We start from the raw sequence: 22,484 nt of genomic DNA on the forward strand, positions 1-22,484 counted from the left end.
GCTGACAAATTGGTTACAGAATCTTCATAAGAAAATAGAAAACTATATTGTTTGTTTATAATATGTAACGTGCACACAAATAAACATGGACATGTAGTCGGAATCAGTGGTTAAATTCAGCCGGGACTCTCCGGGACCCGGCTCTGGAACTTTTTTATGCACTGGGCCTGGAACATTTTTCTGTTTTGCGACTTTTCTCCCTTTACGGTAATTAAGCCTAACGCAAAACAGAGAGCAATGGCAGGCTATTAAGACATGCATATGATTGGTGCAGTATTAACAAATGATTGTGCGACAGAAAGATAAAAGCAAGCCAACAATTGAGTTGAAACTCTTTTCAACCGAATTCCATATGTGAAACTGTCCTAACAACATTCACTCTATATATATTTCTTAGTTTTAACACGTTTTCGAATTTTAACATGTTCAGTTGAATTTTATTGCTGCCGGGCGAACTCGCACACATCGAATTAATAACAATAGATTACACTGACTGCTCATACCTTATTCACTGACATAATAAAAGTACTTGTTTTTCTTGCCTCTGCAGCATAGTAGCTGTTGGGGAGGACGTGTTGTATACTGCTGCAAACGAGTTACTATTGCCCAATGCGAACGTATTTAAGTCTGTTTTTCATGTGTGAGATATATGCGAAACTTTTTAATTTTTTTTGAAAAGTAAAATCAGGAGTGCGAGTTATATGCGAGGGTGAGTTATATTCGAGTAAATATGGTATTTCAACTGTTGATAAGTACATTAGTACCTTCTTTAAACAGAAAAATATCTCGGATGACAGTGATAATACAAAACGAGTTTGTAATGTGTAGTTTCTGAAGAGAAAAAGGTCTGTAACAAATCTACAGAAACACAGAATTCCCATCAGTTGCAATGCGATAATAATAATATGCTGAACGAAAGGAAAGATTTGCTGACTTGCTGGACACTCGACCAGTGGATTGCATTCAAAAGTAAATACAACTGGTTATTTTGTAGGAACATTTTTCTGTTTTGTGACTTTTCTTCCTTTACAGTAATTATGCCTACATTATTGCATTATTATTCAACAATTGTTTACAGTTTTGAATGTGTATATAAAGTCAATATCAACAGTCGCCTGATTATGAATGCATGATGAAAGGGACGGGTAGGTTTGGAGCTTCCCAGATAGCATTCAAAGGTAAATACGATTGGTTATTTTGTATAGGGCCCTGGAACTTATTTGTTTAGAATTTAACCACTGGTTGGAATCATGTCAGTTTACGAGAAAAATAAAGATAAAAAGTCACTGCTTCATTGAACTTGCAGATATTTTATGTTCTTTTGGAATGTTTGCACTTTAAATTGTTTATATTATATTAAGTGGAAGATGAATCTGTTAACTAAGGATTAAAGCTTGAGTCAGAAAATTATTCGTTGTTTGAATAATAACAAATGCTGTCTGATATGTATGCTGTTATTATTGCTTTATGTAATCAAATTCCAGGCTTTGTGACATATATGTAGAAAATTACAGTATCTCATTTGCTATATATGTATATTATGCCTAAATTCATTCTGCATAAGACTATGTTTGTGATATATGATGTATAAACTGATTAACTAATATTACAAATTTCGCAGTAGATATTACAGAATCAAAGACGGGTGCATACTGTATAATAAATAAATTAAAAAATTTTTAAAAAATTCGGGTTGGTTCCGCATTCCATTTCAGTGGTGTTGCTATTTTCACGATATTAACAAGAAGCGCTGTTGGTAGGCTGAGAAGAAAATAACATGCTTAATTAGAGTCGCATGAAGAAATATTGCAAGAAAGCCTATTGGGTTAACAAATGACCATAACATTTGTAATTAAAACTGGAAGGACAGTTTGATACTTTCAAAGAATTGGATGACGGATCATTAAATTTATAGTCACTTTAATTTCTAACAGCCTTTCTTTTCCATTACGGTACATTAGAATTAGCCAAAATTAATAATGATTGTGTTTTGCTGTAATGAACGATGAACTTGCATGAGTTTTAATGAAAATTTTGAATTGTTTAACAGTACAGTGAATATCAGTTTAACAACTCTGAATGAATTCTAAGAAAATTATATACTGAAATTTCTGCGCAGCATAATTTTCAATACTCAAGTGAAAAGGATATTTTTCATACAATAAAAGATGTTCATGCAGCACTTCGATTAAAAATTTTAAACTTCTTGATCTCTGATGTGAACCAAGGGGGGGAAAAAATAGTTTTAAATACTCGGTATTTCACAGAGGGAAAACTTATTTACATGCTGATAAATGTGGATAATTTTTCCTCCCTCTGTGCTAAAATAATTACAACTTGCAACTGAATAATTATGGCTTCAATATGGCTATTTATGTAGTGGATAATTATGGCCATTCAAAAATGTATTTTATTATAGTACATTTTATTTTTTATTTAAAAGAAATGAACAGACATCACTATGCTGTCTTTGTGAGAAACTGCCGTCTAATTCTTCTACTGAGGCGAGAATTCTATCAAGAAAGGCCAAGTGTGTTTAGGCCAGCAGAATGGCGGTGGAAGTTGCCAGAGGTCTGTGACAACCAATGGCATCATTATGCTATCAGTGTAAACTTCCCTGAGGTAAGTTTACAGGAAAGTTTTCAGAAATTTTATTTACTTTTTGAACTGTAAAAAAAAAAAAAAACTAGCAACATCTTTATTTAAACTCAAGGAGTACGAAGGATATTATGGTAATCCAGTGTGATTAAGGTTTCAACACTGTCCCTTGCTCTCTTTCTCTGAGTCTTTTCATGACATTTTGGCTTTAAAACATCTATTTTATATATATATTAGAAGAATGAGAGAATATCTATTGTCCCATTCTTGAATATTAATAATGTCAAGTTCCTCCTTTATCTTGTCTCTTTTCTTCCTAATTTTTCTTAGGAAACTGTCTATTGTCTTTGATCTGTTGTTGTTGTTTCTAACTAAACTCTTGCATCTATATATTAAAACTGGTTTGAAGACTGTTGTATACTGATAATCTGATGTGGTTTTTGATTTCTATCCTGTTTCACTTCAGTTTATTTGGTTATGAAATTAGAAATAAAATTAACACTTGTTAATTTTATTTCTCTTTCAATATTTGATTTCTTTATATTAAAAATTATCCGGTAGCTAAAGTATATACTACTTACTCATTAATTTCATTGCATGAAGTGACTGGATAATAAATATCAGTTACATGCATGCAGTTGACATTTTCTTACCTGGTTTCATATCTTCTGAGCTATAAAACGCCATGATGTTTAACTGTTTAATTTAAAAAAAGACTAGAATATCCATTTTGCCAAAATCAGGAACAAACATGAAATTTTCTATTTAAAAAAAAAAAAAAAAAGAGGAGTTAAACAGGGAGATGCCATTTCATTTAATTATTTGGATCAATCCGATTTTAAAAATACAGGAATTATGGTAAATGGGGAAAAAACTATATCACCTTTGATTTGCTGATGACATTGTTCTTTTAGGCAACTCTTCAGAAGAATAACAAATGATCAATGAAATGAATGCAGAAAGTGAAAAGAAAAGATTAAATATAAACAAAGATAAAACAAAAATAATGTAAATACATACATTACCAAAAAAAAAAATATTAAGAATGGAACACCAGGAATTTAATACAGTAACCTCCTATGTTTACCTAGGGAAAAAAATCGCAGTAGGGGGTGCTGTGAAGAAGAAATTATATGTAGAATTCAACTTAGTTGGATAGCCTCTGGAAAACACTATGAAGCACTCAAAGGAAACATCTCAATCTGCCTTAAAAAATTGACTAAAAATTAACGAACAAGTTAAGGATTACCCAAAGGAAAATGGAAAGATAATTGCTCTGTATTACCATTCTAGATAGAAAGTGCAATACTTGGGTCAGAAATCAGACTACAGTAACACTGTAACAACCATTAAAAGATCCAAATGACAGTGGGTATGTCATACTGCAAGAAGTAACACTCAGAAATGGACAAAAGGACAAAATTGATGTTAGAATGGTATCCCAAAGATGTAAAGAACTACAGGAAGACTAAAGAGATAGCCAGAACATAGTGGCATAGAAAAGCTCAAGATAGGACTTTGTGGGGGAGGCCATCCAGCAATGGACAGGAAAATGGCTGATGATGAAGAAGAAGAATATGTATAAGAGATGTTGTGCAGGTGGCTTACTTTAGAGTAATCCATCTTGATAATGGAGAAAAAAAAAAGTTAATTTGAAATTGAAAACTTTTATGAATACTTTATAGGGGAGGGGAGGAAGGTCATTGTGGATGGTAATAGAGCACTAAGCCAAGCCATGATTATCTATAAATTTCACTCCTATTGATATTGACTACACACACACTACATTTTTCTAAAATGTAAAACTTCATTGGGTAAAACTGTAATTGTTCTGGCAGGTTACCCATGGCACTAGTAAAAAAAAAAAAAAAAAAAAAAAAAAAAAAAAAAAAAAATAGGCAGTATGCGAAAATTCACTACTGTGAATGAGAGCTTTATTACTTGATGTAGATTTTTCTTTAGTATTCTCTAGTAATTTACTACAATTGTTTGAATTTCATGAATACATTTGTGGTATTTGCAAAATAAAATTTTTTTGATGGGATTTATCAGTGGGAAGGAATATAAGGAGATACTTAAAGCTAATAATGTTTTGTTAAATTTTGCAGTGTTCTGTTGAGATTTTATATCTTGGAATTTCTGCTATTAGATTATAGTATAGTAATATAATTTTTGACTTTCTTTAGTTCTCTTTCTCACTCACTCAGTTTTCCAGTAATAATAGCTTTTAGAACTGCATGTATTTCAGTTGAGCATAATAGCAAACTAATGATATTCTGAATATCTGGAGTAATTACTTTGAAACATTGTTAAATGAAACAAACAGTGTCCTGTCACTGCTTGCCCAAAATATTCAGGAATGCAATCAGGAATACATATCAGTACTTGAGGTGGAAACAAAGCTATCAAAAGCCCTTCAGAGCAAATGGTTTAGATGATATTTAATTAGAAATGCTCAAATATGCAGTTATAAAAGTATTACAGTGGCTGTAGTGCATAATTCAGATCAAATTCTGGATGATTGGAGTAGGTTCTCATCTATGAAAAGGGAAATAAAACTGAATGTGACAATTACAGACTTTCTCTACTGAGTGCTCCAGGTAAGATTTATGCAAGCATACTTGAAAAGAGCCTAAGAAAAATTGGTAGAAGAAAAACTTTGAGAACAAGCTGAGTTCAGGCCAAACAGAAATTGTCACAATCAGATTTTCATTTTAAGACAAAGAGTTGAGAATCATGGAAATATAACAAGGATCTATATTTAAGTTTTTAAATATAGGGCATTATATTGAGCAATATATAGTCCATATTAGTTATAAGTCAGCAGTTAGAATTGAAGAGAATACAGGAAAGGAAAATAATTTGAAGTAGGTGTTAGTTTTTTAACACTTCAAATTTGCTGTAATTAACATTCCTAATCTAAATATTGGATCAAAACTGTTTGAGAGATTCAACAAGTGATTTATTTGCATACTTTAACAATTTATTACAGGCTATTCTTTATGTTGATGGGCAACAGTTCAAAAGTCAGACCAATAATCCTGATATTGTTGATGATTGGCCTCTACATCCAGCAAAGGGAATCAATACAACATTTGTAGTTGGTGCATGCTGGCAAGGTGAGTAGTGAATTGGAAATTTAATCTGACATATATATTAACATTAATTTATCTTTTAGTTTCAGAAGGAGTTTTATTATTATTATTATTATTACGGGCAACTCCAAGGAGTCCTTAGATTCATCGAGGGAGGTCCCTAAACATTATGTCAAGAACTATTCAGCATTTTCATAGTATCTATCATACTTTGTTTTGAACTCATTCACAGTCATGGCACCCACAACAGACTGGCAACCTATTCCACTCATTCACCACTCTCCAAGTAAAAAACCTAGTTTTAACACCCTTACTAACTACACTCTTGCTCAGTTTCCATGGATGATCCCTTGTTCTCCCACCAGCAGACCTGTTCTGAATAATTTCCCTCTGAATTAATCTTGTAAAAACTCCTCAGTAATTTGAATCATATAACTCCTTTTCTCAATCATATAACTCCTTTTCTGCCTATCAGCCAGTTTCTGTAACTCACAAAACTTCAACCTGTTCTCGTAAGGTTCATTCCATACACCTGTTACCATCTTGGTCATGCCTCTGGATCCTCTTTACTACTTCTCCATCACCAAGAAATCCTGCCGCCCAGATCTACACACAGTAGTCAAGATGGGGTCTTATCAAGGCTCGATAGGAGAACAGTAACCTGCTTGTCTCTGGTCATCAAAGTATTCTTCAGTAATCAAGTGATCTGATGAGCTGATTTAGCCACTTTTGCTATGTGCCCCCCCCCCCCCAACTTTAACTCCCTATCCACTAACACTCCCAAGTCTCTGGCTTTGTCAATTTCCTGAATTATGGTTCCACCAATTTACCATTACCATTCATTATGCTAAGTCTGTAAATCAGAAATTTGTATTTATAATTTCATTTATATCTTGAAATTATGCAGTGTTTGGATTAGAAATGTATCAAGGAAAGGTTGTCAACTGAAATTTATGTATTTCATTTATATGTGGCATAATTTTTTTGTATTAACTAAAAATGGTAGTATTAACAATAATATGAAAATGTTCATAATTGCCACCAGTGTTGTTTCCTCATCCTATTAACACTCTCAAAATAGGGAATATAATTTGTTGACAATATTTCTCTAATTGTTGTCAAGAAGATTTTTGCATGCCATGTTATTTGAACATTGAGTCTGGCTTTTCTCAGATAAGTATTTAAGTCCATTCTAGTTCATTAGGTCATTATTTATTAAGTATCAACATGAAAGGTTCACAAGCGGAAATAAACGAGATGTTCACAATATCATTTACTGTGAACATATTTATTAACTCAAAAACGTTGTAGCCTTATTTTAATTTTAACAGTATTATAACACCAAACAAAACTAAATTATAAAAGGGTATTTATTAACTGGCTTATATTTCTCTGGGTTTCAAACCAGCATCTTCAGAGCAAAACAACATATTACAGTTTACATGTGACAATGAGTAAGTGAAACAACCCAGATTGTAACAGACAAAAGATCTAAAATCCTAATTTGACACCCCTCTAATGTTATAAAAGAAGTATTACAGTTGAGTAAAAGTTGATCTTAAGATGACAATCTCCCAAATTTTTGGCAGATTACTGCTGCCATACTTTTTATAATTTAATTTTGCTTGTTGTGGTAATACTATTAAAATTTATGAATAATGTCCAACACCTAGACCTGCCAACAAGATCAATTTTATTTTTAATTAAAAATAATTAAAATAAGTAATTAAAAATGAGAAATTTTTTAATTCATTGAATTGTAATTTAGATATAATTTATGTAAACCATGAATATAATTGTTGGCCATTTGTTACACCATTATTTTACTTTGGCCTGTTTATTTATTTTTTTGTTTGTTCTTTTCACTTCTGTTAGCATTTTTTTTTTTTTTTTTTTTTTTTTTCATAGCTTGAAACTTCCCGATTATATATATCTTTTTTTGGTGCACACTCTTATTTTTTTTACTCTTTCATTTTTTTTTCTTTTTTAATCACAGTAGTTGCAGGAAATATATATCTTTAGCTTATGAAATACAAATAATCTGAGTGGTCACTTGAACCAAGTTTTTTGTTGTACTAATTCTGATTGTTATGTGCTATGTTATTACTTTCATTAATTTTTAATATGCACTTTTTTTTATAATACTGACTGATGAATCTGAGTTCTCTTTTGTTTCTAGTAGGATTTAAACTGAGATTGGAGAGAAGGGAGGGGCATTTAATCTTTTTTCTTCCTTTGTTATAAAATTTTTAATCTGTTATAATATGTTTTTAATGCGCTATAAATTTAATATAAATGTTTCCAATGATATTTCTTGGAAGTCATTTCTCATTTTATCTGAATTGTTTAATATCTTGAAGTTTTAAACAAGATGTCATAGCATTCTTTTACCAAGTGGTGTTTTGATATAGAAGAAATGTAACAGTATGAAGGAAAAAAACAAAACAAAACTAACAATACCTCAATGGGGAATTAAAAGGACAAGGTCTAACTATGTGTTAATCAGGGGAATAGGCCATTTAATTGAATTGAAGTTAGATGGCAAACAGTTAAATTTCACATTTTAAGGTGTTGAATAAGGCAGGTGACCAGTGGTGTGCCTCAGGGCTCTGTGCTTGGGCCAATGTTGTTTAATTTGTATATAAATGATATAGGAAACGGCTTAAAGGGAGATATTCAGTTGTTTGCTGATGATGCAAAGTTGTGTAGTGCAATAAAAAATCAAGCTGATATTGAAAGTTTGCAGGAGGATTTAAATAAGCTGGTAAAATGGGCAAAAGAAAATGGATGTCAGTTCAATGTGGAAAAGTGTAAAGTCATGCATTTTGGGATTAAAAGATTACCAGCTGTGTACTACATCGATGGAAAGGTACTCCAAGAGATTGATGAGGCTAGGGACTTAGGGGTATTGGTAGATAGGGAGATGAAGTTCAGAGGACACATTGCTAAGGTGTCCAAGATTGCACATAGGATTACTTGGTTGTTGAGGAACACACTGACATCCAGAGATAAAGAGGTTATTATTCCCCTTTATAAAGCATTGATACTTCCACATTTGGATTACTGTGCTCAGGTCTGGTCACCTGGATTCCTTGGAGATGAGGAGGCTGTGGAGAGGGTTCAGAGAAGAGTGACCAAGTTGGTGAGTGATATAAAAAATGCTCCCTACATTGATAGATTGAGAGCTTGTGGATTGCAGAGATTGGTTGATAGGCGAAGAAGATTGGATATGATAGAAACATTCAAATTACTAAAAGGTTTTTATAGGATTGATGCAGGGGAAATGTTTCAGCTGTGTGATAGTGATGGAAGAACAAGAGGTCATCTCTGGAAATTAAAGAAGAGTGTGGTTAACAAAGGTGTCAGAACAAGGTTTTTTGCCTGGAGGGTGGTGAATGAGTGGAATTCATTGCCTGACTTAATTGTGAGCTCTTCGTCTGTAAATGAATTCAAGAAGAGATATGACAGATATTGTTTTGCTAGTTTGGGTCTCCCGCGATGAGTCTACTGACTCCATGGAGATACCCGTAATAATAATAATGTCATGCTAAGTTTTGTGAAACATACAGACTGTATTTGAGTGAATTAGTGCCTTGTATTAAAATGGTTCTGATTAATAGCACTAAGATTTTTATTGCATTAAGTTTAAGAACAAATAGTTTTATTGTTTATACTAGTGAACTGTCTTGACTATTAGATATGCACTTGATGATGTATAAATAGAGCCTTCTTTACCCTTTTATTGCCACAATAAACTGCACATAGATCATTATAGTGCATTGATAAATTTTATATAAATGAGATTGAATATAAAATTGTTTAAGCATAGCATAACAGTAGTCGTATTAATCGCAACATAATGCTGTTATAGTCTTAAAAAGTGTACTTCTGATGAGGAAACATTTCAGAATTTTTTTTTTCTCTTTTCAGGCAAAGATGAGAAAATGTCATTTCACTTCCGTGGATTTTTGGCTGGGCTGTCAATATTACGAATGCGCACAGAAAATCCAGAGGTGTTGTCATGTTTACATCGATGCAAAGAAGGACTTGAAGTACCACCTGCTGATCTCCTGGAACCTGGAATGGTAGGAAGGTTTTTCTGAAGTACTACTATGCCAAGATTTTGCTGCATCTATCAGCTCTTGCAAACTGATTAAATAGTACTTGACACTTAATACATGGTCATATTTGCTTGACTAAATCACTTAAATAGCTTTTGTATCCATAAACTCAATCAAATATGATATGGATCTGCAATGGATTATGATTGTGGATGATAGCTAAATAAGTTAATAGTATGTTCCACTGAATTGACTGATAATTTAATATACCAATCCAAAACAGAACCCACTGCTTCACAAACTGAATATAGTTTTGTATGCTTTTTCAATTAATTATCTTATCACAAAATATGCTTAATCTTGGATATTTCTTGATTTTGTTACTTTTCTGAAATACCTCAAAAAGAGAGAGTAAATTTAGATTGTAAGTAGTATATTACATTATCATTGCATTTATATTAAGAGCAGTCTGTAATTTTTAATTTGTATTGATATGGGAAGGAAACTAATGAGAAAAAAAATGAGAGCAGTTTACTTCGGAATCAGAATTTGGGCAGGAAATGAAGTAACTGACTTTTGTATAGAGGGGCAGGATATTGATGTAGCTGCATGCCAACCCCAGAGATCAACTCCAGGTTTCCATTAATATTAAGGCTTTTTGCCACCTTTGCATAAAACTGGCTGATTTATCTTCACTTGTAAATGTCCTTTTATTTTGAAAAAAAATGTTCCTTACATCAGTGATGATGAGAATCAAACCTAGGTCTTTACCAAAACATGAGTCATGACATCTATCTAATGGTATATTTCTATGCACTGCTTAGAAATAGCTGAATTAAAGCAAATATGCCTGGTAAAATAAGCCTGGAATAGTTCAATACACTAACTGCAAGATTTGATTAAGCGGAAATCACTGAAGAATATTCAGATATTGGATTAGTTGATGGACCATATACGAGGGTTGTTTTGAAAAGTTTGTTAAAAAACTTTTATTTCCAGTAGATGGCAACACAATTTGTTCATTCATACCAGTGTCGGCACATATCATCTTTTTCATGACCCCTGGCAAAATTTTAGCCACGTGCGATGCATAGTTCTTGTTTGGCAAACATTTAAAATGACTATGTTTGCATTTTTCATAAAAATGGAGAAAAACAAGTTTTGTGCAGTGATAAAACACTTATTTGAAGAAGTGGATGGCTGCGCAGATCAAAACCAAGTTAGATGCAGTTCATGGGAATCTGCACAAGCATTAAAGACTATTTATTTTTGGATAAATGAGTTTAAACGTGGTCGTAAGTCCATCAAAGAAACATGCACTGGATGCAAAGGAAATGATTGACAAAATGCATGGTATCGTTATGGACAACCGCAGAGTGAAAGTGTGTGAGATTGCTGAGATTGTAGGCATCTCAACTGAATGGGTGTATAATATCCTGCATGAAAAATTGCACATGAAAAATCTGTCTGTGCGATGGGTGCTGAGATTGTTGACTGTCAATCAAAAGCACATGCAAAAAGACATTTCATGTTTGGTGATGTTTAATCACAATTTGCAGGATTTTTTGCATAGATTCGTGACTGTAGACAAAACCTGAATCCACCACTGCACACCTGAGTAAAAGCAGTAGTCAAAACAGTGAACAATACCCAGTGAAAGTGCACCAAAAAAAAAAAAGCAAAGACCATTTTGTGAGCTTGGAAGGTGATGGCCACTGTTTTTTGGGATTCCCAAGGTATTAGCATGATACTATTTGGAAAAGGGTAAGACAATAACAGGAGTCTATTATGCATCATTGTTGGACCATTTAAAAGAAGTGAAGAAAAATGGCCAAGATTTGCGCACAAAAATGTGATCTTTCATCAAGACAATGCACCATCCCACACATCAGCCATCGCAATGGCAAAATTGCACGAATTGAAGTTCGACTTGGTTCCACATCCACCGTATTCTCCAGACTTGGCCTCGTGACTTCTTGTTCCCAAACTTAAAAAATTGGCTCGGTGGGGAAAAACTTTCTTCGAACAAGGATGTCATCAAGATTGTCAATGACTATTTTGCACAATTTCACAAATTCTACTTATTAGATGGGATGAAAAAATTGGAAACTGACTGGATGTGTAGACCTTGATGGAGACTATGTTGAGAAATAAAGGTGATTTTTTTCCCCCGAAAAAATGTGTTTAACTATTTTTTTTCCAAAATTTTCAAAACAACCCTCGTATGTGGTGGAAATTGTTTAATCAAAGAGACTAGGATATGTTTTTAAGTATATAAACAAAAACCAAATAAAATTTATGGTAATTGACTGGAAGTTTGAGATGAAGAGGACTTTAAATAATGATAGGGGGTCGATGCATGTCCTTATATATTGTATATTCAAAATATTAGGACCACTGTTCTAATAGTTTATATTTCCTCCCTTTCTATCAGAACTGTGTACATGTGGTATGGCATAAACTCTACAAGACCTTTTGAATGTTGCAAGAGGTATGCTGTGCCATGTCATCAAGATTGCTTCCTGTAGATCTGTGATTTGGGGTGGAGGACAATGAAAACTAGGATAGTAGAAATAAATTAAAATTAACTGCTCTGGAATAATTTTGAATAAAGTACTTCTGTTTTTTTGAAATAGAACCTCTAGAAAAGGACAGTGCTAGTTACTGTCAGAGTTATGTAATAATGCATTATTACATTTAAGTAACTATTTGAAATCCAAAAAATCTACCAGATCATGTAGTACATGATCTGACATGAGCTCCCTAATTTTACTGTGCTTGTAAAAAATACACTTTGTTATTATTTGTAATGCATTATGATAGAGTGTAAGTAGCTATGAGCTTAGCTATCAGCAATGGTTAAGAGTGGAGACTGGCTGCCCATTGATTTCCAAAAGTTTGTTAGGTCTAAAAGAGTTTGCCTGTTCCATTTGGATGAGAATTTAGAATTTATTTTATTTATTTATAATTTAGGGTATAAAGTCTTAAATTTTCCAGAAATGCATTAATGCTTTCCTCCTTTCCCTATTTCTTGAAGGAATTGCTGACCAATTCAGATCTCAGTGAAGTGGTAATTGAAGGAAACAGTAAAACGAATTTGGAAGATTTGATAGCAAGAGTTAGTTATTCCAATTCTCGGGAGTTTCCTACTCCTGGACGTCGCAGTGTACGCATCACAACCTCTGTGACGTAAGTATTAATGTGCTATATTTCTCACTGAAAATATATTTCATAGATAACCTGTTTATTACTAAATTAACATTTCTTCTTTACAGATGTAATCAAGCATTTACCTGGTTAAATGTAATTGATTACTGAAATCAGTCATTAGAGAATGATTTTATGTATGATATACACTAGCAATAATCTGTGCTTAATTAATTACCTCGGGGAACATCTCTCCCTTAACGTAACTTTGGCTTAAGGAATGGAGTGATGTTAGATCTGTTCTTTCAGACCTAACATCACTAGCCATTTATTTCAATTAATTTGAAATATAAATGAACTGAAATGATACCACATTAGATCATAAATCTGCATTTATATGTACAGTAGATTCTGGCTAATTGGTTCACCACCAATTAATCGGGGCAGCTGTTTTTATCGGGACAAGTTTTAAAGAACAAAAATAATTTTTTATATATTGATTCCATACATGAAAGGTCAAGAGACCTTATAGCACATCAGTGCCATGTTTGGGGTACTGAGACAGAAGTTTATTGATGTTTTTTTGAAGCTGCAAGTTGTAATTGTTTGGGAATACAGTGGTATCTCGCTAATCCGAACCCTCCAGTAATCCGAACTGTGGTTTGAAAGAAAAAAAATTTTATTTATTACATATTATTATTTTGTGCACTATTATTTTTATTTAATAATTATTATTTTAACTATTATTATTTACTTATTTAATAATTATTATTTTAACTATTATTATTTATTTTATTATTGTTACAATACAGTGTTTTTTGTTCATACTGTCGATTGTACAGTTATGTTGTAGACCTATTTTGATTTTTTGTGTGTGTTCACATTTTCTTTTTTATACTGTACTGTATTGTAGGCATGAATCACCGAATTCGAAATCAAATCAGATGCTGAAATTATAAATATGACGCTACAGAATGAATTAGAAGATGATGATGATGATAAAGAACTCGAAGAAAAAAAAAAGTAAAACATGAAGAGGCAGTTGACAGTTTTAATATATGTATAGAATGGGCTAAGCAGAATGATAAGCCATTCCACAAAATTGTATTGCTAATGCAGCTCCGAGAAGAAGCATTCGAAAAAAGTTTAGCTTCCAAGAAGCAAAAGAAAATCAGACTTTTTTTACAAAGAAATAAAAAAAACTTTTTTTGTGTGTTATTTTGTGAAACTTTATTTTGTGTTGTATACAAGAAAGTGATATTTTTACGCAAATTAAGTTATGTACTGAACTATGCAATTTTATTAAATCAGAATCCTCAACAATATAGGTACATACAAAACTAAATTTTTTACTAAAATAAACTTGTGTACTGTTGTTTTTTAAATTTTACATTACAGTACAGTAGCTTTTTTTTTCCTATCCGTTACTTCATTTATTTACAGAATTAAATTGATGTACCATTAGAATCTGATTATTTTTGTCTTAACCGCTTGTCTCTTGGGGTGAAATTCGCTAATCCGAATTTTTCGCTAATCTGAACGAGCACGGTTTTTATTAGTTTGGATTAGCGAGATACCACTGTACTTCATGAGGAAGGCTGTTCCAGAGGACAAAGGTTCAGTGTGTTTGCAGTTTCTCAGTAAAAGGATGTACTCAGTATTATGTTTCTCATTAGAAGTAAAGAAATGATAGTTGCTGATTCACTGCAGCAGTGACCATGGAAGTACTAGCAGAATAGCCGCAGTGCTAAAATACTTTTTCTGTGAGATAGAGGTTGAAGTGAATCTATAAGAGATGAATCATCAATGAGCCGAATTGCTCACCTCTGAACAATATCAAGGATTTTAAGGGAAGTTTTAGGTGCACCACCCCAAATATGTGAACAGTATTCTAGGCATGGGTGAATTTGAGATTTGTATATAGTTAGGAGTTGGTTGGGTGTAAAATATCCTTTTGAACAAAAGGGAATGCATAGTTTCTTGGATGCTGAGGAGGCTATTGATGTGATGTTTTTTATGCCAGGAGAGACTGGAGGTAAACATTAGTCCAAGCAGAGAGATCTGATCTTATCTGGCGATTTGTGTGTTACTGAGGATAAGGATAGGTGAACTGATATTTCTTTTGTGAGAGAAAAGATAAGACTGTGTTTTGGTGGCATTGAACATGACAAGGTTGTCCTTGCCCTATTGAAGGATAGTATGAAGATCAATGTTTAGGTCACTGGTTGTAGATGATCTTGTAGCCTGGGATGTCAGAGTACTGTATGGTTTTTCGAATGAGTGGAGAGCACTATTGTCAACAAAGCTGTGGATAGGATTAGTGATGATTATGAGTAGGTTGTTTATGAACAAGAGAAAGAGAGTCAGTGATAGGATCAGAGCTGTGAGGCACTCCAGCAGTGATTTTGAAGCTCAAAGAGAGGAGACATTTACCAGGACTTGCAGAGAACAACCAAAGAGAAAGCTGGGTACCCAATTACAGAGGGTGGCAGATAGACCGAAGGATAGTAATTGGTTAAACAGGCCACGATGCCACACACAGTTGAAGGCGTTGGAAATGTCGAAGACGATAGCACAAGTTTCTCTGAACTTTTCCATAACACATGTCCAGTGATAGATGATGTAAGCTACAAGGTCAGCTGTGGATATTGAATGGAAGAATCCATACTGGTGGTCGCTGATTAATTGGTGAGCCTCTAAGTAGTGTAGGAATTGGCTATTGATGATTATTTTGGAGAGGATTGAGGTAATGGCAATTGGTCGGTAGTTTGATGGTTGACTTCTATCACCCTCTTGGATGGATACGAGATTGCTTCTATGCATTCAGATAAGTACCAGATATGTATAGTAGATTGTGCAGATGATGCAGGACAGGTGTTAATTCTGGAGCACAATATGTGAGAGTAATAGGAGAGATGCCATCGGGATCAGAAGACTTTAGTATCCAATTCTTTTAATAGTTTTGTGATTTTTTTTTTAATTAAAGGAGGCATTCATTACTTGGATAGGGAGTCACTGAAACAAAACAGACAAAGACTGATAAGATCTTTCTAAGCAATATATACAAACTGTTATATTCAAGCAATAACAATCAGGGAAGAGATGGAGTAGGTATAGTATTCAACATTAAATATGAGGCTAATCTTTTTGAATGGCAGGCAATATCAAGTATGGCGATGTGGGCAAATATGAGAATGGGTAACTGAACAATGAGATTTATTTGTGCCTATTGTCCCACAGAAGGTTGCACTAAGGTAGAAGTGGAGGAATTTTTTGAGGATTTAGAGAAAGCAGCTGACGCAATGAAAAAGGAAAAGTTGGTCCTTGTTGGAGATCTAAATATCGGAGTAGGAAATTATTGTCAGACATACAGAAACATTTTTGGAAAATTTGGAGAAAAGAGCAAAGCTAATAATAATGGCTAATACCTATTGGATTTCTGCTTAGGACATGAACTGGTTATTACAACCACAATTTTCCAACATGTGCACAAATTCACATGTAGAGAAGAGGCAAGGAATAAGAAAAGTCTCATTGACTATGTTATTGTTGATGTTTTCTCACTGGTGCAGAACACTAGAGTGTACAGAGGATTTGAAACTGGAAGTGATCACCATTTAGTCTTGAGAAGGATACAAATTGAATTTCATATTGAAAAGAAGAACATGTAAGAAAGTTTTAAAGCAAATAAAAGTTGACCAGCTCTCAGATGTGAACTGTAAACTAAAATACACAAACATGGTTGAAGAAAAAATGAAAGCGTTTGAGAACAGGAAACAAACTTTGGAGATTCAATGGCAAATCCTGAAGAAAACGTTGATTAATTCAGCCAGAGAGGCATTTGTTGAGGTTGTCTGCAAGGATAGAAAAATCAGAACTCCATAGTGGACACAGGAAGTTAAAGAGGCAGTGAAGGACAAGAAGAAAGCATATCGAAAGTTCTTCCTGGCAAATAAGTCAGCTTATGCTCTTAAAGAATACAGAGACAAATGCAAGAAAGCGAAACTGTATAAAACTAGCTAAACAAAAGTCATGGGAAGACTTTGGTAAGAACATAGAAAATAAATATCAAGAAGGTGGCAAGATATTCTGGAGGTTGTTGAAGAAGCTTAGAAATAGAGGAAAAGCATGCTGTAAAAGGAATTAGAGATGCTAAAGGTGACATGAAAACTATAGAAAAAGATATCCTTGAAGTATGGGGTAATTACTTCGAAAAATTGCTAAATGAAACAAGCAGTGATGACCGCACAGTGGTAAAAAAAATGCTGACCAGGCATGCAATCAGGAATACATATCCATGGAAAGGCAGCAGAAGTAGATGATATTCGACCAGAAATGCTCAAGTATGGAGGTATAAAAGCAGTGGCTGCACTGCATAGTTCAGGCCTGAACAGAGGGACAAATTTCAGATTATTGGAGTAGAGCTCTCATAATACCCATATATAAAAAGGGAAATAAAACTAAATGTGAGAATTACAGAGGTATTTTCTTTCTGAGTGTTCCTGGTAAGATTTATGCAAGGCTGCTTGAGAAACGGTTGAGAATGATTGTGGAAGGGAAGCTTGGTGAAGAACAAGCTTTGGTTCAGGCCAAATAGAGGCTGTCAGGATCAGATTTTCACTTTAAGACAAATAATTGAGAAATCATGGAAATATAACAAAGATCTCTATTTTAGTTTTGTAGACCTGCAAAATGCTACAGTTATATGGTGTCTATTTAAATTAGTGCACATCATAACTGTTTCTTTTGCCTAAATACTATTATTATTCCATGGAGTCCAAAAACTCATTGTGAGAGACTCACGATGCTTATCTTATTCACTGATATTGCACTAATTACTCTCCATGCAAAAAACCTAGTACCTACTTTAATACCTACTCTATAGAACTGTTAATGACTAAAATGTTTCTGACATATTCTCCTCTTTTCTGCCCATCATCTAGACTTTGTAGCACAAACCTTCAGTCTGCATAGTGAGCACGCCACAGACCATTCACCATTTTGGTTACTGACCTCTGAATCATCTCCACCATTTCCACATTCCAAGAAATTCAATTCAACCAAATCTGTGCATAAGTCTCCAGTTGTAGTCATATCAAAGCTTTATAAAAAGGGATAATAATCTACTCTTTTGCAGTACATGATGTTCACTCTGGAGTCTTGCTATACATTTTAAGTGTTCTGAATTTCATGCCTAATCAGTGCTTAATGCTTAGAGAAACAGGGTGTTTGTTTAAATGATAATTTGCAGTTCCTGCAGAAATAAATGATTTTATTGATGCAAGTGAGTAATGCTTCAATCATCTTGTTTTTCAAAATGGTGTCATCCCAGATATGCTGCTACTTTTCAGTTTACTTTCTTTAATATAGAATATTCTGTGGAATAATATGAGAATGTAATAGAATGATTGCTAATAATTTTCTGTAGTTGTGTTTAACAACTTTATATATACACGAGTTGGTATCAAAACGTTTCGAGACTAGGTTTATAACATGCCAACAGATGGCAGCACAAGGCTGCACACATAGTCACAGGGAGCACCTGCCTTCGTAAGTCAGTGTGCCAAAAGACATCGTCCTGTGTACATCGCGAGCTGTGCAACTGATGCTATTCTGACCACCGGTGTTACCGCATCTGCGATTTCATCGTGGACAGCAACTTAGAACAAATAGCAAACGTGAAATTCTGCATGAAACTGGGAAAATCTGCCACAGAGACATTTGCCATGATTTGGCAAGTTTACGACAATGCTGCAATGAGTCGTTCGAGGTGTTTTGAGTGGCATGCGTGCTTCAAGAGCGGAAGAACATCACTGGAAGACGATGAGAGATCAGGAAGACCTTCAATGAGCTCAACCCCCAAAAATGAAACCATTCGGCAACTTGTGCATCAGGATCGTCAGAGAACACTCCACAACATTGCTGCCATTGTTGGTGTGTCATACGGAACAGTCGCCGTGTTGCTGCCAAGTTCATCCCCAGGCTGCTGACCCAGGAGCAGAAGGAACACCGCATCAAAGTCTGCCAAGAACTCCGTCAGCGTGCCGTGGATGACCCATCCTTCTGTTGAGGATCATTACCGGTGACGAAACTTGGATGTACGGGTATGACCCTGAGATGAAGCAACAGTCTTCACAGTGAAAGAGCCTATCATCTCCATGACCGAAAAAGGCGAGGCAGGTCCGCAGCTCGACCAAGTGCATGTTCATCGTCTTTTTCAACATTCGCAGCATTGTGCATCGAGAATTTGTCCTCAGGGGCCAGACTGTCAATAGCAAGTTCTACTGTCAGGTTTTAAGGCATCTGAGGGAGGACATTCGGCTAAAGTGACCAGATCTGTGCCGTGCGAAAAACGGGATGCTCCACGACAACAATGCACCCTGTCACTGAGCTCTCCTCGCACGTGAGTTTCTCACCAGAAACAACATGATCTCACTTCCACACCCATCCTACTTGCCAGATTTGGCTCCTGCAGACTTCGCCCTCTTCCTGAAGATGAAGATCCAGCTCAAAGGTCACTGTTTTGACACACCATTGTAGAGATTCAGCGCGAATCGCAGAAGGTGCTTGACGTGCTTCGAAAAGAAGACTTTCAGGATACATTCCAGAAGTTGCAAGAATGCTGGGAGCACTGTATTGATACGCAAGGGGACTATTTTGAAGGTGATAGTGTGTAAACATAGATAAATAAAGTAATTTCTTGTAAACAGAGCTAGTCTCGGAACTTTTTGATACCACCTCGTGATTAATATATATAATTTTAAAAAATAATAATTAATTAATAATAAATGAATTATTTTTTCTAGTTGCTCTCGGGGTAAACCGGTCAAGGTTCCTTCTATTGAAGCATATGTCATGGTATTACAGCCTGAACTACCAAGTATCACTATTAATGGAACTCCAAATCTCGCACGTGAATATGAGGCTTTTAAGCAAGGCATTGAACTCTTTGGTTCTGTGTCTGTGTTAGTTAGCCAAGACCGTGAGGAAGAAGTAGCTCTCCACAATAGTGTTGAAACTTCCCTTGTAAGTGATCACAAGCTAGATTCATGCAATGTTCAGGTGTATCCTCCTCTGAATCCTGATCATGAATATTTTAGGCTACCAAGCAACTTTATGACTCATCTTGGAATTCATCATAAAGAAAACAAAGATGGACTAGTTATATATGGTGTGTATTAATTCAACATGAGATCTGCTACATAAATTGAATATCAATCAAGTTACAAACAAATTTTATGCACCTTTAGTTATACATCACTAATTCATTTAAATTAAACAGTCGCATTATATCTTTCCATCACTCGTGTTTTCAACTATTAAAACTCATTCAACAATCAGTTCTCACTACGTGAATAGACTCACTCCCTATTGAAATGTCCCAACCAAATCCCTATAGTTATATTAGATTATTTCTGCGGCCTTCACAATTTACTGTTTACTGTAGTGAAAGTTGACTGTGAAAGAATTATCTAAACTGTGCTTCTTAACTTTTTAAAGATATTTTAAACATATTTTTTAAAAAAAAATTGTTCACAGTTTTAAAAGGTCTTGTTTTAAATGTGTTTTTTACTAATAAAACTTAAAAGAAGTAAATTGTACAAATCAGTACTTACTCTGTATGCAAATTTGACATGGTCTAAAATTCACTATCAAATTTATAGTTGATAGATAATTTAGTATTTATATCTGGTTCTAAATCAGAACTTACCCACAAGTTTTTATTGATTGTAATGTTGCAAGATAATTTTGCACACTTCTTTATTAGACATTTGAATCTTTGTGTTTATTTGGGAAAGTAGACAGAAAATAATACACTTAATGAAATATGTATGTTTATTAAGAAATATGACTTTTTTTTTCCATCTCAGTATGACACTATCACTTATCTTCTGTGATATTTTACCTATCTAATGGTACTGTAGTTTCTCAGTGCATCATGGGCAAGAATAGACTCACATTTTTTCTGCAATTAGTTATCTTTTAATTTCTTTAACAAGTCATTTCTTGATTGATATATCATCAAAAATTTCACCATTAATATTAATGACAAGCCTTGTAGAACACAATCATTCTTCAGTGGGGTGAGGCTAACCATGTGAAATTTGAAGCTACCAAGATACAATTATTCTGTCTTTTTTTTTTTTGTAAGAAAGAATTCACTGCACTCTACATCCTTACTTTTGATAATACCCAAATCAAACAAGGTTAGATTTCTCTTTTTAGGATAACCTAAAGCCTTCAGGGGCAAATATGTCAGGTGTACACACCCACTGAATAGCAATATCACTGATATTATATTTTTGCATTTATTCCTGTTAAAGACTCTCCTAATCATTTCCTGGTTTCACTGATTCCTAAAATTAAACACAATATATTAATGCTTCATGAAGAGGCCACTTTTCTACTCATAAACATTGCATCACATTTGTGTTAATAGCTCAAGTGTCTGGTCACATATACTGACACCTTTGAGCCCTTTAAACAGACGTGCAGATGGTGCAACATGTCAGATTCTTAGTGTTCCAGTGGTTTTAAATGGCTGAGAAGGCGAGGCAGGGTGCATGCTGAGACAGTAGTACGTTGTTAGTGACTGTGATTGGTTATTGTGTGAAGCAACTCATTTGAATGTTGTCATTTGTCATGCATTGCTGTTTTTGTTTTCTGAGTTTCATCTGTTTTACATGTGTGAAGTGGGAACTGACATGTTTATGACATCAATATAGACAAATTTTTAATATATATATATATTTATAATTTCTATAAATCATTTATAACTTTTTGCCCATATTTACAATGGGAAACAGTATTGACAATCTACTGAATGTCCTGTTTTCTGCCAGAGCTTTCGTGTATTGTATGATTATAGTCAATTGAGGTTGGAACTTGTGTATAATAAGTAAGTAAAATGAGTTATTTCAACCTTTCTTTAGTTCAGTCTGGAAAAATAATAATTTCCAAAGCAATTAATTTTTCTGATTTTTGTGCATATTATATGGCTATATTTAAAAATCATATCAAAATTCAAATTATTCTTGTTTCACTCTAGTATTTGCCAATGATAATCTAATCTCACCATGAAGTGTAAACCCTTTGTGCTTCTCACCTAAATGGTGCATGTGAAGCATAGCTACTGTTCATTTGACTTTTATTCTTTCCATATTTAAAATTATATAATTGATAAATTAAAGTATTCGAAGTTATCCTACAATTAATTGCATTGGACTAATTAAGATGAGTGTTGATGCTATACACTCTTAAAACTTTCATACATCAATAAAAATGCAATCATATGGTCAAATTGACATGAATTTTGTAGTGTGGGTTGTATAAGCCACATAACAGTACACCCAACCTAAATGGGCATGCAGTGCCACTGAACATCTCTATCCTTTCCTCACACAAACACATGACACCCATAGCCTCTTTATCCTTAAAAAAAGAAATGTCAGACATCCTTTTCTGCTCTAGACACTACTTCTTACCTGTACAACTTCATAAATACCTTAGAATACGTTCTTGAATTTGGGTGGAGGTGGGAAACCTAAAATTGCTTGATGCTATCCAGAAGACAGAAAATAGC

General features: G+C 34.0%; 1 protein-coding gene across 1 annotated transcript in view; it reads left to right on the forward strand.

Annotated features, from left to right (window-relative positions):
- Positions 1 to 22,484, forward strand: part of Cals (calsyntenin 1) — a 365,963-nt gene that overhangs the window by 300,326 nt on the left and 43,153 nt on the right. Inside the window, exons 8-12 of the mRNA XM_090412738.1 lie at positions 2,444 to 2,622; positions 5,591 to 5,717; positions 9,624 to 9,778; positions 12,792 to 12,943; positions 19,708 to 20,072. Coding sequence (XP_090268864.1) covers positions 2,444 to 2,622; positions 5,591 to 5,717; positions 9,624 to 9,778; positions 12,792 to 12,943; positions 19,708 to 20,072 — 978 coding nt within the window. The remainder of the gene's footprint in view (positions 1 to 2,443; positions 2,623 to 5,590; positions 5,718 to 9,623; positions 9,779 to 12,791; positions 12,944 to 19,707; positions 20,073 to 22,484) is intronic.

Source organism: Typopeltis vanoorti, chromosome 2, assembly GCF_054136105.1.
Source record: "Typopeltis vanoorti isolate ZY-2024b chromosome 2, IOZ_Tvanoo_1.0, whole genome shotgun sequence".
Taxonomy (NCBI): domain Eukaryota; kingdom Metazoa; phylum Arthropoda; class Arachnida; order Uropygi; family Thelyphonidae; genus Typopeltis; species Typopeltis vanoorti.